This window comes from Vollenhovia emeryi, unplaced genomic scaffold, assembly GCF_000949405.1.
Source record: "Vollenhovia emeryi isolate VEMERY1.0 unplaced genomic scaffold, V.emery_V1.0 DF939127.1, whole genome shotgun sequence".
NCBI classification, from domain to species: domain Eukaryota; kingdom Metazoa; phylum Arthropoda; class Insecta; order Hymenoptera; family Formicidae; genus Vollenhovia; species Vollenhovia emeryi.
In genome coordinates, this window is record NW_011967239.1 from 30,422 (window position 1) to 48,743 (window position 18,322).

The window sequence follows — 18,322 nt, forward strand, 5'->3', positions numbered from 1 at the left end:
CCACGTGGGCCTGCGAGTTTTCACGCGAAATGCGATCCACTGCACACTGACTCCTGCCTTCGCGAGAGATTGACGAGAATCTATCTATTTTCATACGATGCGGAATCCACCTTACACTTCACTTCTAATAAAACATTTTTCAGTTTTTTTTTAGTTATTGCTTATTTTGTTGATTGCCATTAAAAAATCGCGATTCTTGCTGGAGCGCCAATTCTACACATTTACTTCAATTTTTGTTACCGAAGAAAACTGTACACAGTCAAGACGCTTCACTTGTTTTTAATATGCCAAATAAATTGGTACTGGTACAGGATGGAGATCCACGATAATAAAAACGCATACTGTGTATGCTTAGAACACGTAGGACGATCACGAGGTTCTAGTCCCTTCTAACACGATGCTACTCTTACTGCTTCCGCCCTTTTATTTCCGGCAGCCGCGGCAGCTCCCGCGCGCCCTCTCGCGACTGACTCTTACATAGTTTGAATACACCTATTTTTTTTACGTAAAAAAACTCTACCAAGGGTTTCAAAGATTTCTTCCTCAAAAGTGTCGCTTCCTAAAAATTTTTAACACGCCGATTATCAAAACACTGCGCTACTGTGATCAGCGTGGACAGTCTTACCTGGGCCGGCTTCGATTCGGAGTTCTGTTCGCCATGCTGCACCGCTGTCTTGTTGAAGAAGGAGCTGAGATCCCAGCGACGCTCCTCCACAGCGGGCGGCGGTTCCTCGACTAGGTTCTCCTGCTTCGGCGAGACCGAGGGCGGCGTCGTGGGCCCCTTGGACGGCGGTGGCGCCGACGCCAGGTCCTCCTCGTCCTCGGAGTCGTCGCTGCTGTCCGAGCCGGAATCCGAGCCGGAGTCCGAGCTCGAGCTGGCGCTACCGGAGCTCTGCGGCGCCTCAGCTGGACTCGACGGCTGGCCAACAACGACCGGATTCGCCGGGGAGCACGTGGATGGCAGGGGATGATTGAGAGCAGGTGGAGGAGGAGACAGCTCTTGCTTCGGTGTCGACCGCTTCAGCTGCGGTGACGGGTATCTCGGCGGGCTGATCGGCCGCGGGGGTGACAACGGGCCCACGGGTGACATGACCATGGGCGATATGGGTGTCAAAGTTGGCGGCACCGACGTCATCAACGGTGCCGATAGACTGTAAGGACACGAGATCGTGCTCAAAATTGGACGTCATGATTTTCGATATAAAGATATACCGAGACGTTGGACATCGTAGACATTTTTTTTATGCACAGACACACGTAGTCCTGCAACCATAATGTAAAGCTTGTAAAAAGTGTAAAGTGTAATGGTAAAAAAAAACTTCAAGCATCATTTTACGCCAGTACATGACTAACAACTAGGACTGGTGATTTCCTTCGAAGACTTCGTCACTCGAACTTTCGAAGCTTCGAATTTATCAAAAGTAACAGCTCTACTAACAACACTAAAGCACATCGCCATGCAGTTATGGTCGATTAGAAGCTTAACCGTTGTAACTATAAAAATGTGAGAAATTTTAATTTGAAAAAATTAAATATCAGAATGGAGGAACGCAAGAACCACTAATACTCTGAGCATTGATTGTAGTTCAGATTGTATGCATGCGCCCGGAACAAAGAAAAATGCAACGTGAGCCGTAAACGACTCGATGTCCGAGACTTGGGCAGAGTTTGAAATTTCCCAATAAATCCTTTTTCTATCTTTCATAGCGCCGATTCTTGTTCCAAGTGCGTGAGAAGAAATGAGCGCTATTTGAAATATTAATGACAAACCTAAATCGTTGCAAAAGCACAATTTTGAAGACACATCTTCTCCAAAACTACAGATGAAAAGACCGCGCTTTTTAAGAATTGCAAAATTCTCTCTTTCGAGTCTCCGGATATGAAATATGATTTCGACAATTGGAGATAGGGGCAAGCGTACTTTTTATCCCTGATTCCTCGTGATCCTAGTTAATTTCAGTAAACATAGATTAGCCGGAGTACAAATCAGTTACTTACACGACCGTGAGATCCGGACTCCTGTTTCCTCTCGTCGGTCTCGACGATGTTTCCTGGGAACAAGAAGACCGCTATCAGCAATTTCGCCGTGAAATAAAGTGGAACGGAATTTTTCTTGCTGAACGGCCATTTAGTTCTACGTCAAACGCGACTCGATCGTGTCGGTTTGCGAAAGTACTCTGCGGTATCGCAAGAAGCCGAAGCGAAAAAACAAACTCGAAGGCGAAAGTGCAGCTAATCGTTCGGCTTCTTCATAGCTCAAAAATAATACTTCTAAAGTTCTGAGCGCCCGTTGCCTCGTTACAATTAATATTTCATCACTAATACGTTATTAATTCTTAATTCGTTTTACTTCACAATTAGCTAAAGTGGAGGAAAGTCCCCTATTATGAGATAGCGAGGTTTCCGCTAAATTAATAGACATCGTCTGTTGATTCCGCCATGAATTTTTTGCCCTTGGAGCGAAGTCTGCTTGGCGAAAAATTCATCGCTATATCGTGTAATCGTTGCGAGAAAAGATTTGATTGAATTTGGACGTTGAAAACTTACTATCTCATGTTACACTGACAAAAATTTTTTTTTAACGAAGTAAATAGATTTACTTGAAATTAGTTTTTTTACTGAAGCAAATAATTATTCTGTTTAAATAAAAATATCAAATTTCAAGTAAATTCGTGTATTATATAAGTAAATTAATTTAAATCATTACATTTTCTACATTCAACTAAAGATTTCATGAGATAGAGAATACTATTTATTAAATGAAATAATAGTTTTTGTCAAATAATAAATCCAATTTTCCTCGCTGTAAAACTTATATCTCGGTAAACATCTTATAGAATTAAAGTAAAATTTGTTAAATTTAAAATGATCTAGAGGTACTGTTTGATATTTAAAAAATACTTAAATTAAAAAAATGCACGTTTTAATTTGTTTATTATTCTTTTAATTTAAGTTACTAAGCTATTAGGCGCCACGTAATAAATAATTTTCTTGAGTAAAGTAATATTTCTTCGGATTAAGATATTTTTTTATCAGTGTAGAATTATCTCATAAGAGAGGACTTTCTTCTAATAATAAAATTCACAATAAAATCCATACGCAACAAAATATCGGATGTCTCCTCGGATACGTTACCTTACTCTCCTCATCCTCGCTATCCGACAGGCTCAGATCCCGAGCGAGATCCCTGCAACAGAAAGAAAAAGCGCCGTTTCGATTTCATTGCGAGATTGAGAATCGTTGAGTCGTGTGATTCGCCGAAGTGCCTTAGCGAAGCGAACGCCAAGAGGGATTTATAATCTCGCTGTTTAACGCGATCCCTCTGAAATCGCTCGAGCGCCACTCGTTAAACAAGGAGAAACCCGTTCGGGGCGCGATTACAGACGCGAGAGAGATCCTCGACGGCGGCGGCGACGGTAGCAGCCGGCAGAAAGCCGGAGATAATTTGATATCAAGAGAGAAGTGCATTCGATTAGAATCCGAGACGGAGGCGAGGGAAATGCGTGCGAAGAATACACGCGCGACTGCAACCTGTGGAGCACCGCGTATTAAGGAACAATCGTTCATTGATCCTCGGTGCGCGCCGTTCTCGCGCGTCCGCGAGACCACTTCGTCTCTCCCATCCCACCAGGGATGCCGTTGTTCTCCATTGAAAGTGGACCCGTGGTCGGGGAGTTTCGGTTGGGCTCGAATTGGAGGCAATTAGAAAAACTCCAGGTGATGCTCACTTGATCAAAATCAAAACTTCCAAATTAGGGCAATAAAAAAAAACACAATAAGGCAGTCTTATCGAGGCCTCAGCTGGCCCAGGTTTGATATAAGTTAATAGTGCGGCGTTTCGACCCTTGGTTCAGGTCCTCTTCAAGCGAGATCTTAAAAATGTGCGTGTAAGAATTAAAAGAAAAAAACAAATGTAGTTGCTAGCGAATAATTTAAGAATGGGAAGATCGCACCGAACTTTCGCGCGAGTGTTTGAGGATGCGCGCTTTTCGGAGGCGAGCGCGAGCTTGAAAAATAAACGGGACACGGGGCAGAAAAGCGGTGGGACGTAACGCGTGCTACTAGAACGTGCAGCGTGTATTAAATTGCACGCGAGATAATTTATTGCTTTTTGAGACTGCTTAAACGCATTAAAAAGTTGGGGATATTAATTCCAAGTCACGTCTTTCATTATCTTCTCTCAGTATCGCTCTCGCTTAATTTAATAAAGTGGATAATAACAGCGTGCAGGCTCTCCTGGACAAGGTCGCGCTTACACAGATGGCAAAAAACGAGAGATTCCTTTACGGTCCGATCCGACGCACACTCGTGCGCAATTTACATGCACGCACCCCACGGCGCCGAGGACTTTCCGCGCGAGACGAATGGGGTGCGGGAAGTAGCGCGAAATAAATTTTCGCGGGCGTAACGCCGAGATTTGAGCCGCGAGAGCCCGCCGCATGAGAAAGGCAGATGGCCGAGGTAATTGCTTCCGAGTGAGCGTCTCGGGAGCGCACGTCGCGATTCCCAGAGATTGCCTCGCTCTCGACGAAACGCCTCGGACAAACTGTGTTGTACGGCGATCGCAATTACCGGCTTCTATGTCATTAAGCAAATACGTCGTTTATCAGTCTGCCCTTGGAATTAGCCGCGTTTAATTTAATAAGAAGGATAATCGCGCGTGCCGCCCGGACTTACGGGCTTGCTCTTTTTCTCCCGTCCTCCCGTCCGTTTCCCCGCGACGAGAGTAAACCGCGCGCGGGGGCCCGTTCGTTCTCCCGATGATCGCGAAGAGGCATGCGAGCCTCCGAGGACCGTCCAACGAGTATCCGGCCCGGGGGACAAGGCGGAGGATAGAGGCGGCGGAAAGCCCGCGGTGTGGGGAGAAAGAGCGAAAGAAGGAGATAAGGAGAAAATACGTAGAGCACCGAACATCGACGGCGCGCACGGTGGAGGGCATCGACCCTAAATGCACTGTCCTACGTCCGCGCTCCGTGCGAGAGCGGTGCCTTGTGGTTTTGCCACGCCGGCTGCGTGCGCGAACGGCGCGTCGCGTCGCCTCTAAGCTCGCCTTCTCCTCCTGCCTGGCACCTGACTCGCTGACAACCGACCCGACCGGAGGGAAAACTCACTTAGTTAGAGGCGCGACAACTTCGAGAACTGCAAAAGCTCGCAACACCGAAATCTTCGCGGTTGATAGCGGCGCGGAATATTCTGTTGTACTTTGAAATCTAGTTCCACTCTAATTTGCCGCTCGATGCGTCCTCTCTCGCATTCCTCATATTTGCGGTATTGTGAGCATGTATTTTGCGACTTGGGAAACAAAGGGCGTTGCGAGGATTCTGAAAAATTATTATTAACTGTATTACTTGTGTAAATTTTTTTAATACTTTATACAGGGTGTACTAAAACCACCGAATATCCTCTCTTTTAATCATAAATTCTTTAGAAACTTTCAAGACAAAAATTCTAATACAAAAATGTCGAGGCTATAATAGTTTTTAAATGATAAGCGATTACATTTCACAAATGACAGGCCTGAGATTTCGCGCGCTCAGGTACGGCGACACGACAAGTGATAAAGGTGACAACTTTCACAACAGACTTAACGATTCATTCTCGAATTAATTGTTCCTCTTGTTATCTTTAACCATTTCTTTTGTTAGCTTTGTGTAACGTCTTATCAATAAAAGGGAGGGGTTCACTATGATGAGCATCTTGATCAGACTGATATCCATCGATTTAGTCGATCTCCGATATTCTGAGTGAACTTGGAATTTTCAGTTAGATTCAATCCAGTCTCCTGCCTCTCTTTATCCTCAAGTTTTCAAAATAACCGGATCATCGTCTTCCCAAATATTTTCTGTCCCGTTAAACGGTGACTTTGGTTCTCGCTCGCTCGCGAAACACATAGGAACACTTTTATCGCTCGTCATGTCGCCGTGCCTGAGCGCGCGAAATCTCAGACCTGTCATTTGCGAAATATAATCGCTTATTATTTAAAAACTATCATAGCCTCGACATTATTTTTATTACAATTTTCCTCTTGAAATTTTCTAAGGAATCTGCGATTAAAAGGATATCCGGTGGTTTTAGTACACCCTGTATATTTATACACGTGTAAACGCTAATTGCATCCTGATAGTAACGAAGTCTCGAACAAGCTGCACAAATTGTTGTATCTGTTCGCATTTCCTTGCTCCTCCCCCTCGTCGTTAAAAAGGATTGTGTCGAATTCGCGGAGCATTTCATCAATTCCGCGAGCAACCGTGCAGCCGTGTTGTCCCGAAGAGTTAATAATAGCCACGGATTGATTCGAATTACGCGAACGCCTAAGCCCTCGCCGACTGCTGACCGGCTGGTAGAGCTCTCGCTGCTGCCAGCAAGAAACCTGCTAAATCGCCGCACGAAAGAGTTTAACGATCGCGTCTCGAACGGTACAAATTACTCGGCTTCGTGGGAACGTTCACAATTTTAGAACGGCCGGCCGCCGCCGCCGCATTCGACGCTCTCCGCGTATTGTTTATTAGCGCACGAGCCGCATTTTTCATCGGGACGGGAAACGACGACTAATGGCAAACGCGGGCGATTTATCAAAGCGCACGTACGTCGGTAACGAGAAGCGTATATTCGGAAAAATTGTATGAGGTATCGTTCTATCGAGGCGGAATCTCGCGGCGCGGCGAAGAAAGAGAGAGAGAGAGAGAGAGAACCCGCTCTCTGTGCCCGGTCTTAAGGCCTGTGTCGACGACGCTAGACCTCGAGAACTAGAACTTGGACCAAGTTCTAGTTTCGAGTAATGCGTAGTCAATCAACTTGTAGCTATTCCATAAAAGCTGCAAGTCGATCGGCCACGCATTTCTCGGAACTAGAACTTGGGCCAAGTTCTGGCAACGTGGACGCAGGGCCTCCGTCTCCGTTTGAACACTTCTCTCTGCTCAGCGATGACGAAAATGCGGGCTACATTTCACGGGGGGCTCTCGCAGACACGATGGATGTCTTTTTCCCCGGTAGAATCGGACTCGATACGTCGCAACTTTTGATATCTCACGGCGTACCTCTCGCACTGTCACGTTGAAATACAATGGAAAATTCTAATAGAAATCCAGGAGTAAAATATTTTATAACAAATTCCGGAGCGGCTCTCTCCCTCGCATTCCCGTACTTGAAATTCACTTGTACCGTTCCCCGGGGATCCTTCGCGTTTAACGCTTAAACGCGCGGTGAGAACGCGGTCCATTGTCAGTCTCCGACTGTGTCGTCGCGCTGACGCAACTCGCTACTCCCTTCGGCGGTCGGCGTCGTGGAAAAGGAAGGGAACCTGTTCGCGCGAGGCGTTCCTTTAACCTCGCGTTCCGGCATGCAACGGAACCGCCGCGCCGTGTCGTAAGCGCGCGTTGCACACGCACGCACGCACGTACACGCGCAAAACGCGCCGCGAGTGCACGCCCACGCGAGCGCGAGCGTGCGGACGCACGTAACGAGGAAGAACACGCACGCGTCCGGCCGGCCGGGCTGGAAACGAGTGGAAAACGTTTCCGCGGCGGAAGAAGGGCGGCAAGAAGAGAAACGGACGGCGAGGGTCCGTTTCATTAAAGGGAAAGGCGTGAATGAGCGTTCCTCGTTTGATAAGGGCGATTCGACGAGGGGGAGAAAGGTCGAGATTGGCACTGTTACACGATACCGCCGGCAGATATGCCGACGAGGGAAAAAAAGAAAGGCTACACACGGAGCCCCGACCGCCAAGAAATTCATTCGCGGTTCTGCCGCTTCGGCGGAAATTTAATTCTTTAACGGCGGCGCAGAAAAATTCCACGTTTAATGGAGTAAAGTTCACCTGTCTCTCTCTCTCTCTCTCTGTATGTACATTTATTTTTAAGATTAAAAGAAATATGTTGCCAGAGCATTTAAGAAGTAAACTAGAAGTAGTAGGCAGTGGAGGAGTAAGACAAACTAGACACGCAGGAGATACTGTAATTCAATTTCGTAAAACCAGAAGTGCGCAAAAGAGTGTGTTCTATGAAGGATTGAAAATGTACGATGTGTTGCCAACCGAGATAAGGCAGTGTGAAAAGACTGAGTCATTTAAAAGAGTGTTGAAAGAATGTGTTCCGACAAATGTATTTTAATAAATTAAAAATAGCTGAGAAAGCTAAATAAATACCAATCGATCAATCAGTCACTCTCGCTGTCTCTCAAAATAATTGGCAAATAAACTAAACTGCACGATGCAACGTTCTGCCCGTTGTTCTTCTACTACGAATTAGAAAACGATATTATCAGTCACTAACGACGAGCGGCAATAGACTGTTTACGTTTGATTCTCGTGTCTAAATTTCTTCGCTCCGCTACGCGGCGCGGTTAAAGAGTTTTAATTAAAAGATTAATTACATTATACTTTCTCGCGTGTGTGTATGCGTGACCGTGCGTGCGTGTGATGGATGGACTGCGTGCACGAGTAACAGGACTCTATTATAGCCGCGGGTAAACGGCGCAATGCGCAAAAAGGATAATAATCTTAATCGAGGGCAAGTTCACAGGAGGCTCGTTTACGAGCTTCTGCCACGCGGCGTCTATTCAAAGCGTTTGCGCGAACAATCGGCCTCGGTGTGTCTATTATCTATTATCTCATCTCCGCCGCGCGCGCTATCGCCGCGCTTCGTCCGCCATCCGCGGCACGTGGCACTTTTACCATTCCATTACAATTGTGACAGCCGACTTCCGAGCCGCGATTTTACAGCGGCGGGCGCGACATATCGCGATCGCAATCGGACTGAAAGGGAAAAATCGGGGGCAACAATGCCGGGCGTAGCGGTAATGTGGAGGGGAAAAAAGAAAAACCGAGAGCGCGGGGCATTATCGAACGCGCGCGCGTCCGTGCCCCGCGAAGAGGCGTAACGTCAACGTGCGCGAGAGCGCGGTAGGCCGTTCCGGGAACGTAATTTTACGGTGAAATCAAGATAAATTGTAGATAGAGTAGTAGAGCACAGAAACGGCGCGCGGTAGTGGCAAGAAGCTAATGGATTAATCGGCGTGACTAATGCGCGACTCTCTATTTCTGGCGACGTAACGAAAGGCAATATCCGCGTCGGTTAGCTTCGCAACCCTAATCCTCCTCTTCATCGCCCTACACCGAGAGCGACACGTATTATATGTATACGTGAGTATATACGCGCGCGTGTAATACGCCTCGGAGTTGGCGCTAGTAAGTTTCTGCCTGCTATTAAAGAGAGGAACGACGGCGGAGGGAGGAAACACGGAGGAGGGGGGAGGAGAGGAGAGGCCAGGCTGGCGGTGGGTCCGGGACGGGAGGCGCGCGGGAGGGAGGTTGGTCGCTGGAACCTCCGGAGGTGCCGACGACATCGGACGACAAGACGGAGGGAGGGCATAACGCGATAGTGGTAGTGGCGATGGCACTGATAGCGATGGTAGTTGTGAGTAGAATTCCACGAGGCAGCTAGCTAGCAAGCCGCTTGTTGCGAATAACTTCCGAAGTTCCAGGGTATACGGAGTGTCTCAGAGACCGGGACGTGTCTCTTCGTCGTGTGCGCGCGTCTCGCCGAATGGCTGTATACGCCATTAATTAATCGGCGAAGCCCAGAGGTGGGTTTCGGGCCTCGCCGTTACGCGAGATCGACATTCGTCCGTTATATATGTATATATATAAAAAATAAGAGAGGAATATTCGAGTGCGATTCGACCTCGCTCGCTGAATAAAATTTTAATTTTACACGAGCGATTTACATTTAAATTCCGACCGCTTTCACGCGCCTCCCCGATCATTTTCCGCTTCGAGGAAATAATTACGAAGAGACCTCGAGTCCTCCGGTCATTACGGATTTCCGAATTCGCGCCGAGACGTTCTCGCTCCGAGGGAAGAGCCGAGCGCGGCCAGTTTTATCAACTAATCCGCAACTGGAAGGCTACTCGGTAGCGAACGGAACAGCCTGCGTGTGTATCACCACTTCCTTCTTTCTCCCTCGTCCGTTCTCTCCCTTTCCGCCACCTCCATCCTCCTCTAACCGTACAGTCCACTTGGCTCTAGCTGATCCTCTCCCGAGACCCTCTCCTCCCGTCGCTTCCTCCCTTCCTCCCCGTCTTCTCCCCTAAAGAAAGACGGATTCTGCCTTTGTCTCTATCTCGCGGATACCCCTTTAACCCGCGGGTCCGTCCCCGTCTCGCTTCAGCGCGACGCGTCGGCCGCGCGCCCTCCTTTTTCAACGAGCCTCGCGTTCCCTCCCGCGCGAGCCTCTTCTCTTTAACCCCTCCTCGTTCGCTTTACCGCTTCTGGTTACACGCCATCTGCATCCGCGATGCATCCTCGCGGCACACGTGCGGCGTCTGTGTGCGTGTCGCGAGTGCACGTGTACGTACGTACGTACGTACGTCCGCACGCAGGGCTGGCTCGACGCGGGGCGCAGCAACACCTGTATCTGACAGAGCAAATTTCCGGCAGATTTGCGGCGCACGGTTACACGTCCGATACGATTACACGTGTGTCATCGCTTTTAATTAGTTCGATTCAATTTCTTCTGGTCGATAGCACTTCGACGACGCGCCGTCTCGCAGGGAAAACGCGTCGTCCGTAAATTACAGACTGGAGTGCGCCGCGCCGGATTTGCAGAAATATCCGTTTGTCCCCCTGTACCGATACAGCTTGGAGGATGAAGAAAATATCGAATCGAGCGCCAGTTCGCGAGGCGGACGTTAAATTAATTAACGCCCAGCGCGGGCTCCGCTCCTCTCTATTTTTCAAGAAACGAGATCCGGGGAGCCGCTTTTTCTTCCGACCGGGAAGCGAAAGTCAAACAACGGATAATACGCTCTTGCTAAATGGTAAAATACTTGCGAGGATTAATAAACGGCAATCCGGCGCGTCGCCGTGTTAATTATCCGCCGCGGAGGAAGAGGAAATCGACTTTCCACTCTATTTGACTTCTTCTATTTGACTACTTCGCGGACGCGCCGAAGCGATCGAGTAGCAAAGGAGCGGATAATTTTAGCCGGCCACTCGGCGGCTAAATTTGCGAGACGCGCCGCGCGCGTTTCGCAATCCTCGCCGGGTTCGCGCCCGCGAGTTCGCGGAGGCGCCGCGCAGGATGCGAGCGACCCTACGGCGGGGCGCGCGCTGTCTCCTCCACCCTCCAACTCATTTCAACCGATCCCTTACGCGGGATCGTGTCTCGATTTTACGCAATTTTGTCTTTCTGCACTGATAACAAAAATATCTTACTCCAAAAGCATATTAGTTTACTCAAGAAAATTATTCATCAGGTGGCGCCTAATAGCTTGTTGACTTAAATTTAAAAAAGAATAAGCAAATTAAAACATGCGTTTCATTAATTTAAGTATTTATTAAATATCAAACAGTAGATAATTTTAAATAAAAAGAAATTTAATTTAATTCTATAAAATGTTTACTAAGATATAAGTTTTACAGTGAAGAAAATTGGATTTCTTATTTGACAAAAACAATGATTTCATTTAATAAATAATATTCTCTATCTCATAAAATCTTTAGTCGAGTGTGTAGAAAATATGTAGATTTAAATTAATTAATTTAATATAATACACAGATTTACGTGAAATTTGATACTTTTATTTAAATAGAACAAATATTTACTTCAGTAAAAAAGTAATTTTAAGTAAATCTGTTTACTTCGTTAAAAAAAATTTTTTTGTCAGTGTGTTTAAATATTCATTCAGGACCAGAATGAGCGTTTAAACGGAAAACCGGGAAATTGCGTAACAGCGAATTCGGCTGCTTGCACTAGTGCGCACCGAGTGCACATTAAGGCTTGTTTACAGTCCATTCTTATATTTAAGGATCGTCTTAAATATCTCTTGAAATATTTAACCGGTAAAATGATCCGTATGGATGCCGTATGGATGAGAAATGGGACGCCCGGGCGGAGGAACGGGAGGACGAGAGGAGAGACGAAATATCGGCACCGAGGGAAGATAAACGCGCGACTCCACGGCGAATTTGCGCGACAATAAAGCGATTACCGGCCGCGGACGCGATACGCGGAGGCACGTGGCGCGTCCGCGACCAAATCTACTCCGGCCGGGCGGTCTCGTTTTCACTTCGCGGCGACGTCAAACCCGCGCGATTTTGTCAATTGCACCACCCGAGTTTCAAAGTGGAACTTATCACGAAAGTACGATTCTGTTGCAGACTCTCTTTGGAAGCAGAAGAATTTTTCAAGCCAGGCCGCTCTAACTTTTATCTTAAAAAAAAAGCAAAGAACAAATTTGGAATATAATCTTCTCGCGAAAGTAGAAACGAAGTTCAATTGTTCCTCACTGACATTGTTAGTCGCGGCGGCTCCTAGTCGAATAATATCGTCCAAAATAATTCGCTGCAGTGGCAAAACAATTGAACGGCACCGACATTATTTTTCGCTAACTATGTTAACCGGCTAGCGATTCGCTTTGAAGTGAACGGTTTAATTTGGTCCGCCGCGGGCACCTGGCGTTTCTGTCGGGCGCACGAAAATAGACACGGACGCCGAATCAAACGGCGACGCCGTTAATTCCCGTTCTAGTCGATCGACGGCGCGACGTCGTCGCGACGTTAAAAAAGGCGCCTCGGAGGAATTCGCGGCGCGAGCCGTCGCGCTGCTATTCATAGAGCGGCCCCGTCGCGGTACGCCGTGGCGGATAAAACCTCTTTTAACAAGGAGGATATTGCGAGCGCGGAAAGGCGGCGTTTTCGGATATTTAGCGGAGACCGCTCTTTCCGGAGCTCCGCCCCGAACAAAAGCGCGATTACCCCGCGCGATTGATTTTTTTCCCCCCCGTCCCGCGCGTCGGTCCCGCGTTTCGCACGACCTCGACGCAAATAAAAATCTCCGCGGGCGCTCCGATCGCGAGAGTTCACCGTCGATAGCTCGGGCACGCTCGTTTCAACAAAGCGATTACGGCGGAGATCCACTCGCGCGGCAAAGTGCGACGAGACCAACTCTCTCTCTCTCTCTCTCCAGGGCGGCCCCGCTCGCGTGTACCGCGGAATATCGTCGCGCGGGAAAACGAGACGAGCAACAAAGGGGCGAGGCCGTAACGAGCTCTCGCGATGTAGGTCGTTCACTTGGCGCGAACCGGCGTCGCGAAAACCGGCGTCGGAAGCGGACATACGGCGTCTCACACACGCGCGCGCGTAGGAGGGCTGCTCCGGTTAACGACGTCTCATCCGATTTAATCCCGCGGCTTAGTTAACGCCGGTGGAAACGCCGAGGCACATAACCGGCGGGGTGAGCCGTGCAGCCATGCAGTTCTTCCACCTTCGCGTTTTCCACCCGGCGCCGCCGCCGCCGCCGCCGCCGCAGTCGTTTCGGCCATTTCGAGCCGTCACTTTTCGCGGCCGCGGTAATGAGATTGCCCGCTTTAGAGCGGGCTCCTTAATCTACAGATGGATCCGCGGAGCAGATTATCGCGCCGCCGACGAGCGTGCAAATCCGCGGGGCACGAGATGCGCCCGTCTCGTGGATTCATAAAGTGACGAAGTTAGGGCCGGTTTCACAAACATCGGTTGACTGTTAACTAAAGTTCCGCTGACTCCCTATCTTTTTCCCATCTTATTTAAGAAGGGACAGATATTATTTCAGAAGAGACAGAGAGAATTCACTTAAGGGGATGCTGGAGCGGTTTGATTTACCGACAGAGTCGCATACAGTTTGTGCGTTTGCAAATCTTATTATTGGCTTTTATGTACAGAATAACACCAGAGCGGCTTGTAGACTGCACAGTTGAACATTTTTATATAAAAAAAATGTGAAGTTTGAAGTCCAATTCGTATCGCATCATGTCTTTGAAAATTTCACACAGCTTGACATATTTATTGGCTACAAAATAGAATGTTTCTGAACGCCGAGAGCACATTGTGGATTCGGCTTTAGAAAGGGACAAAGCTACTCACGTTTAGGTATTTTCACTATAGTGTAAGATACAGAATTGACCGGCTGGTTAACAGTTAAGGGAACGCTGGAGTGATTCTGCACCCTTTGCACTTTTCTAGAACTGTCAATTCCTGAAAACACGTGGAGCACCGCCGGCCTGGGGCGCGATCGTGAATCTTTTCTTCCAGCGTGGACGCGTAAAAGGTGGAAAATTTCTTTGCAGCACTTCACTGCTCGTCAATGAAATTTTTCACCGTTCACGAATTCACGCTAGAGAAAAAGATTCGCGTAACTTGTACATCACACAAATGTTTTCGCGAATTGGCAGGAGCAAAAGGCGCAAAAGGTCGCGGAATCGCTCCAGCATCCCCTCAACCGACGTTTTTGAAACTGACCCTTCAGGCTTCTCTGCGAGCCTGAGACAAATCCGATCGCACGAGTTCTCGTTACGATTAATACGACGCTAAGCAAACCCGCGCGCATTACGAACAATGCGTTATACGCGAAATTCAATTATACGAATACAAAGCACGGGGAGGGGGGGAGAACGCGCCAAGAAGTAATAAAGCAAAATTCCACGGCGGACGCATCGGCGCATCGTCGCTCGAGTTATAAAGCGTCTAGAGTTTTTTATTAGCGCGACTATACTAAAATTTCTCAAATTCCACGTTCCAGGCAGGGGAATATTTCTCTCTGATATCCGCTCTCGGGGCTAATACTGTCGCGAGCGGGAGAGAACAGAAGCGAGCACAGGTGAACGGGGATGGCAATTTACTCGCGCGTGTCGAATAATCCTTAAACGCGTCCTCGTACACGGCGCGTTTCTCGCCCGCGACATTAAACTCCTCCGACGGCGATTTTAATCTAGAGCGAAATTTTTCCACCGTCGCCGCCGCCGCCGCGATCGCCGTTTGTAAAGAGTCGCGACGCCAGGCACGACGCGCACCTTTTATTTTATTGCTCGCAATCCGGTCTTCTCCGTATCCTCCGTTTATCCGTGCAGCATCTTCGATTTGAGGCGCGAGGCGAGCTCTCTCGTTCTCGTTACTCTCGCGAGATAAGGTCGGACGACGCGCGCCCTCCTGATTGCACGTCTCCGCCGATTCGCGATCGAGTTGCGTAAAATGATCGGGCGATCGCCGCGGTGCCATTCGATAGCCACCCCCTTGGCCGCGCCGCATTGTATGCGCTATCGATACGAGTGCATCGCAGACTGCTAGAGAAGCTCGGAAAATACGAGCGATAGGGACATTTATAAAACGAGTTGACAAATTGGCGCTGAAATAAGATCGGGGAACTAAATTAGATCGCGGGGAATGCAGTGAAAAGAATAATTAATTATTCCAGTTCTGATTATAATTTAACGGAACCCAATTGCGCCTAATTAGACACTCGGTTAAATCGTGATCGAATCGCGACTAGGATTCGCAATCGGCAAGTATTCGATAAGGCGTTTAAAATTATCCTCGAGTGCCCCGATAACGAGTTCGGATTCTCCGCGCTCGTTTTATCTCGCCAGTAAAGTACACGAGCGTCCCCTTCGTCCTGTCTTCGGCGAGCAAAGTTGTTACTTTTTTTTGTCAAATTTGCGACGCGCAAATTTTTGAATCCCCCGCTCGTAATTCTCAATTCACACTTGTCGCACCGAAGTTGCGACTCGGCTCGCCCGACTTTCATTACTCGCTCAGTCCTTCCAACCTGAAAGTATCGCGCACTCAGACACGGCTACGCAATTATTATTCGCACACATAAGTACTTAATTGCTGTCCAATTATTCGATCATAATTTAATTGCTTCAAACGAATAGAGTTAAAAATGAGGACCATTCAGTGCCGCTTGGGACGTCGAGCAGTTCACGCGTCTTCTAACGTAGAAAAATTTTTTTATATTCGGGGTTGCCTCAGCCGAATGCATCACCCCGCGCGTGGTCCGGAAACCGGGCCCCAGTCTTGCATTCACTTATTGCCGACATTGTGACCACAACCCTCTCAGTTAGAACTGCCCATGGACTTCTATACAGGGTGTCCCAGTAGGAAAGGTCAATATTCTGGTAATAGTATCGGTCGTTTTAAGCAAAAATGTTCATATGAATGTAGGTCACATTCCCCATTGTTTCCGAGACAGAGCTATTTGAATGTACAGTCGCAAAATTACTGACAAGAAATACTACGCACTATTTCTAATATTTATCGTTCAAGTGATACCATTTTTTAACAGCAATGCATTTTCAACTCTTCGTGAACGTGGCGTGTTGCTCGTCCGACATTCGCGAACGTGCGAGGCATTGTGAACATTTCTACAATGTTACCGGCACAACAGTCAACGGACGTATAAGAGTAAATTCCCGCGTACGCTTACGTTTCCGCCGATCCTGACGCGCATCGCGCTGGACAGCCGGGATTCATCGTGCGACTTGGACCCCGTTGTCGCGCGCCACGCTGAAGGAACCGCGGGTGAAGCAACTGAATCCCCGAATGGAACGGCACCGCCGTTGCCGGATAATGGCGGGATATGGGCGCGAAAAGCTTGTAGCGAGAGATCGCCGGCGCGCGCAGCCGGTTTCCTATGTCGACGATGCTGCTTACGTCTGCAACTCGCGCACATACCGCAGATAGGTATCCCGATAACCCGTTATCGCGATATACAATGTGCAACGCCGTGCGCCAGAAGACGCTCGACGAGGCACGAAATAATCGAGCGATCGGACGCGCTCGTAAATTTCGCGCGTGATCGGCGGAACGGAGCGTAAACGTGCGCGGGAAAAGTAATTAATAATTAACCGTTTTGCAATCGTGATCCGCATGCAACGGGGAGTCGGGCGTACCGCGGCTCTCGGGCTCAAAAGCGAGATTTACAGCGCCCCGGTTGTGCTCGGAGTCGAGAAAGTCGCGAATGTCGCAATCGAGCCGACGACGACGCTGGACTCTGCTCAAGTCGGGACAGACGAGATCGGAGGAACGGAAGTTGCCTCGCGAAAATATTATGTATAACACGCCTGTATTGCAAATCGAGCGTTCGCGAATAACCGAAACTCGTTATCGGCCTGTTTAAGTGTGACTTAAGCGCGTTATCGGGATCGCGCAAGGCCACAGACCGCTCTCGTCTGATAACGCACGGGTCTCTGGTTATATTGCGAGCTAAGCAGATGGAATGAGCGCGGTGTATTATTTTTTTTTTTCAGAGCACTCGATATATTTGCGGTCTATTCTGACTTTTATGAGACGGGGACTGAAATTTAATTGCCCGCGTCAATCACGCGCCAAGGAATATCGAGATCTACCCTTGGGGAGAGAGGGGGGGGGGGGAGAAAAAAGGATGCGAGCCGGCGCAGGCGCGCGAAGGAGGCCGTGTCCTCTGAAGGAACACGCTGATTAATTCATTTGGAGATTAATTCTCGGGGCAATTCATTCTTGTGTTGTCAGAGAAAACACCGGGTATTAACGGATCAATTAACGCTTTTAATTCCCCGTGTCAGCGCGACAGCCGGCGGGCGACTAAGTAATTTTCGCTTCGAGCACCGATTATGCACCCCGGGACATACGGCGCGTGAGAATAAACGATCGGTCGGGACGTACGCCGCGATGCGAGAGGAGCCGTCGGAAATTGGAAGTCGTAAAGTCGTAGCCGTAAGAATAGTCGACTACGATTGGTTAATTCTTACGTGTTCCGACTGAACTGACCAATTACAGTCGATTATCCTTACGACTGCGACCCCGCAAAAGGCGTCGCGCGGTGCAACGGCCTATTTTTCCAAAAGCGTGCGCGGCGATTCGGCCGCGGGAAGGGAGACCCGTCGGCAGAGGTCGAAGCCCTAAAGAGAGCGGATGAGGGTGGGAGGACGTGTCCTGCCTACCCTTTTCGTCGGCTCGTTAATCCCTTTCTCTCGCCCCGCGACGCGGCGGTGGCGTAAACGGCCCCCGATTCCGGACGGCTATCGTGCACACAACACGGATCGGCCGCCAATTCCCGTCTCCCGAAAATCCACCGGCATCCGCGAATTCAATTTACGAGTCTGCTACGTGCACGGCAACCCCCCCCCCCCCCCGGGTTTTCCCCCGCGCGACACTCCAGCTAGCAGATTCGTACGTTTCAGTTTATCCCGCCGTGTCGGAAGATCGACGATAACATTATCGCGCGAGGGAAGGGCGTATCGATGAGGAACGATAAGCAATCTTGCCTTTGAGAGCTCTTTGTTGCCAGACTTATTGTTCTAATTGCGGCAACCAAAGCGTCGTTCTTTCGTTATACGCTATTTCGACCTAAAATGAAGCGGTTCAAAATCGCGACTAATTAGCCACGACTAAAAAAAAAGACCGGTCGGAAGATCGACGCTAGATAACATTATCGCGCGAGGGAAGAGCGTATCGATGAGGAACCGATAAGCAATCTTGCCTTTGAGAGCTCTTAGTTGCCAAACTTCTTGTTCTAATTGCGGTGACGGAAGC

The 18,322-nt window shown here is 48.7% G+C and overlaps 1 protein-coding gene across 3 annotated transcripts in view; it reads right to left on the reverse strand.

Annotated features, from left to right (window-relative positions):
* The window catches only part of LOC105568726 (AF4/FMR2 family member 4), a 254,235-nt gene that overhangs the window by 9,975 nt on the left and 225,938 nt on the right, over window positions 1-18,322 (reverse strand). For all 3 annotated transcript variants that reach the window (XM_012024593.1, XM_012024595.1, XM_012024594.1), the window contains exons 8-10: window positions 3,136-3,187; window positions 1,999-2,051; window positions 626-1,151 (exon numbers count right to left, since the gene is read on the reverse strand). In XM_012024593.1, the coding sequence (XP_011879983.1) occupies window positions 626-1,151; window positions 1,999-2,051; window positions 3,136-3,187 (631 nt within the window). The remainder of the gene's footprint in view (window positions 1-625; window positions 1,152-1,998; window positions 2,052-3,135; window positions 3,188-18,322) is intronic.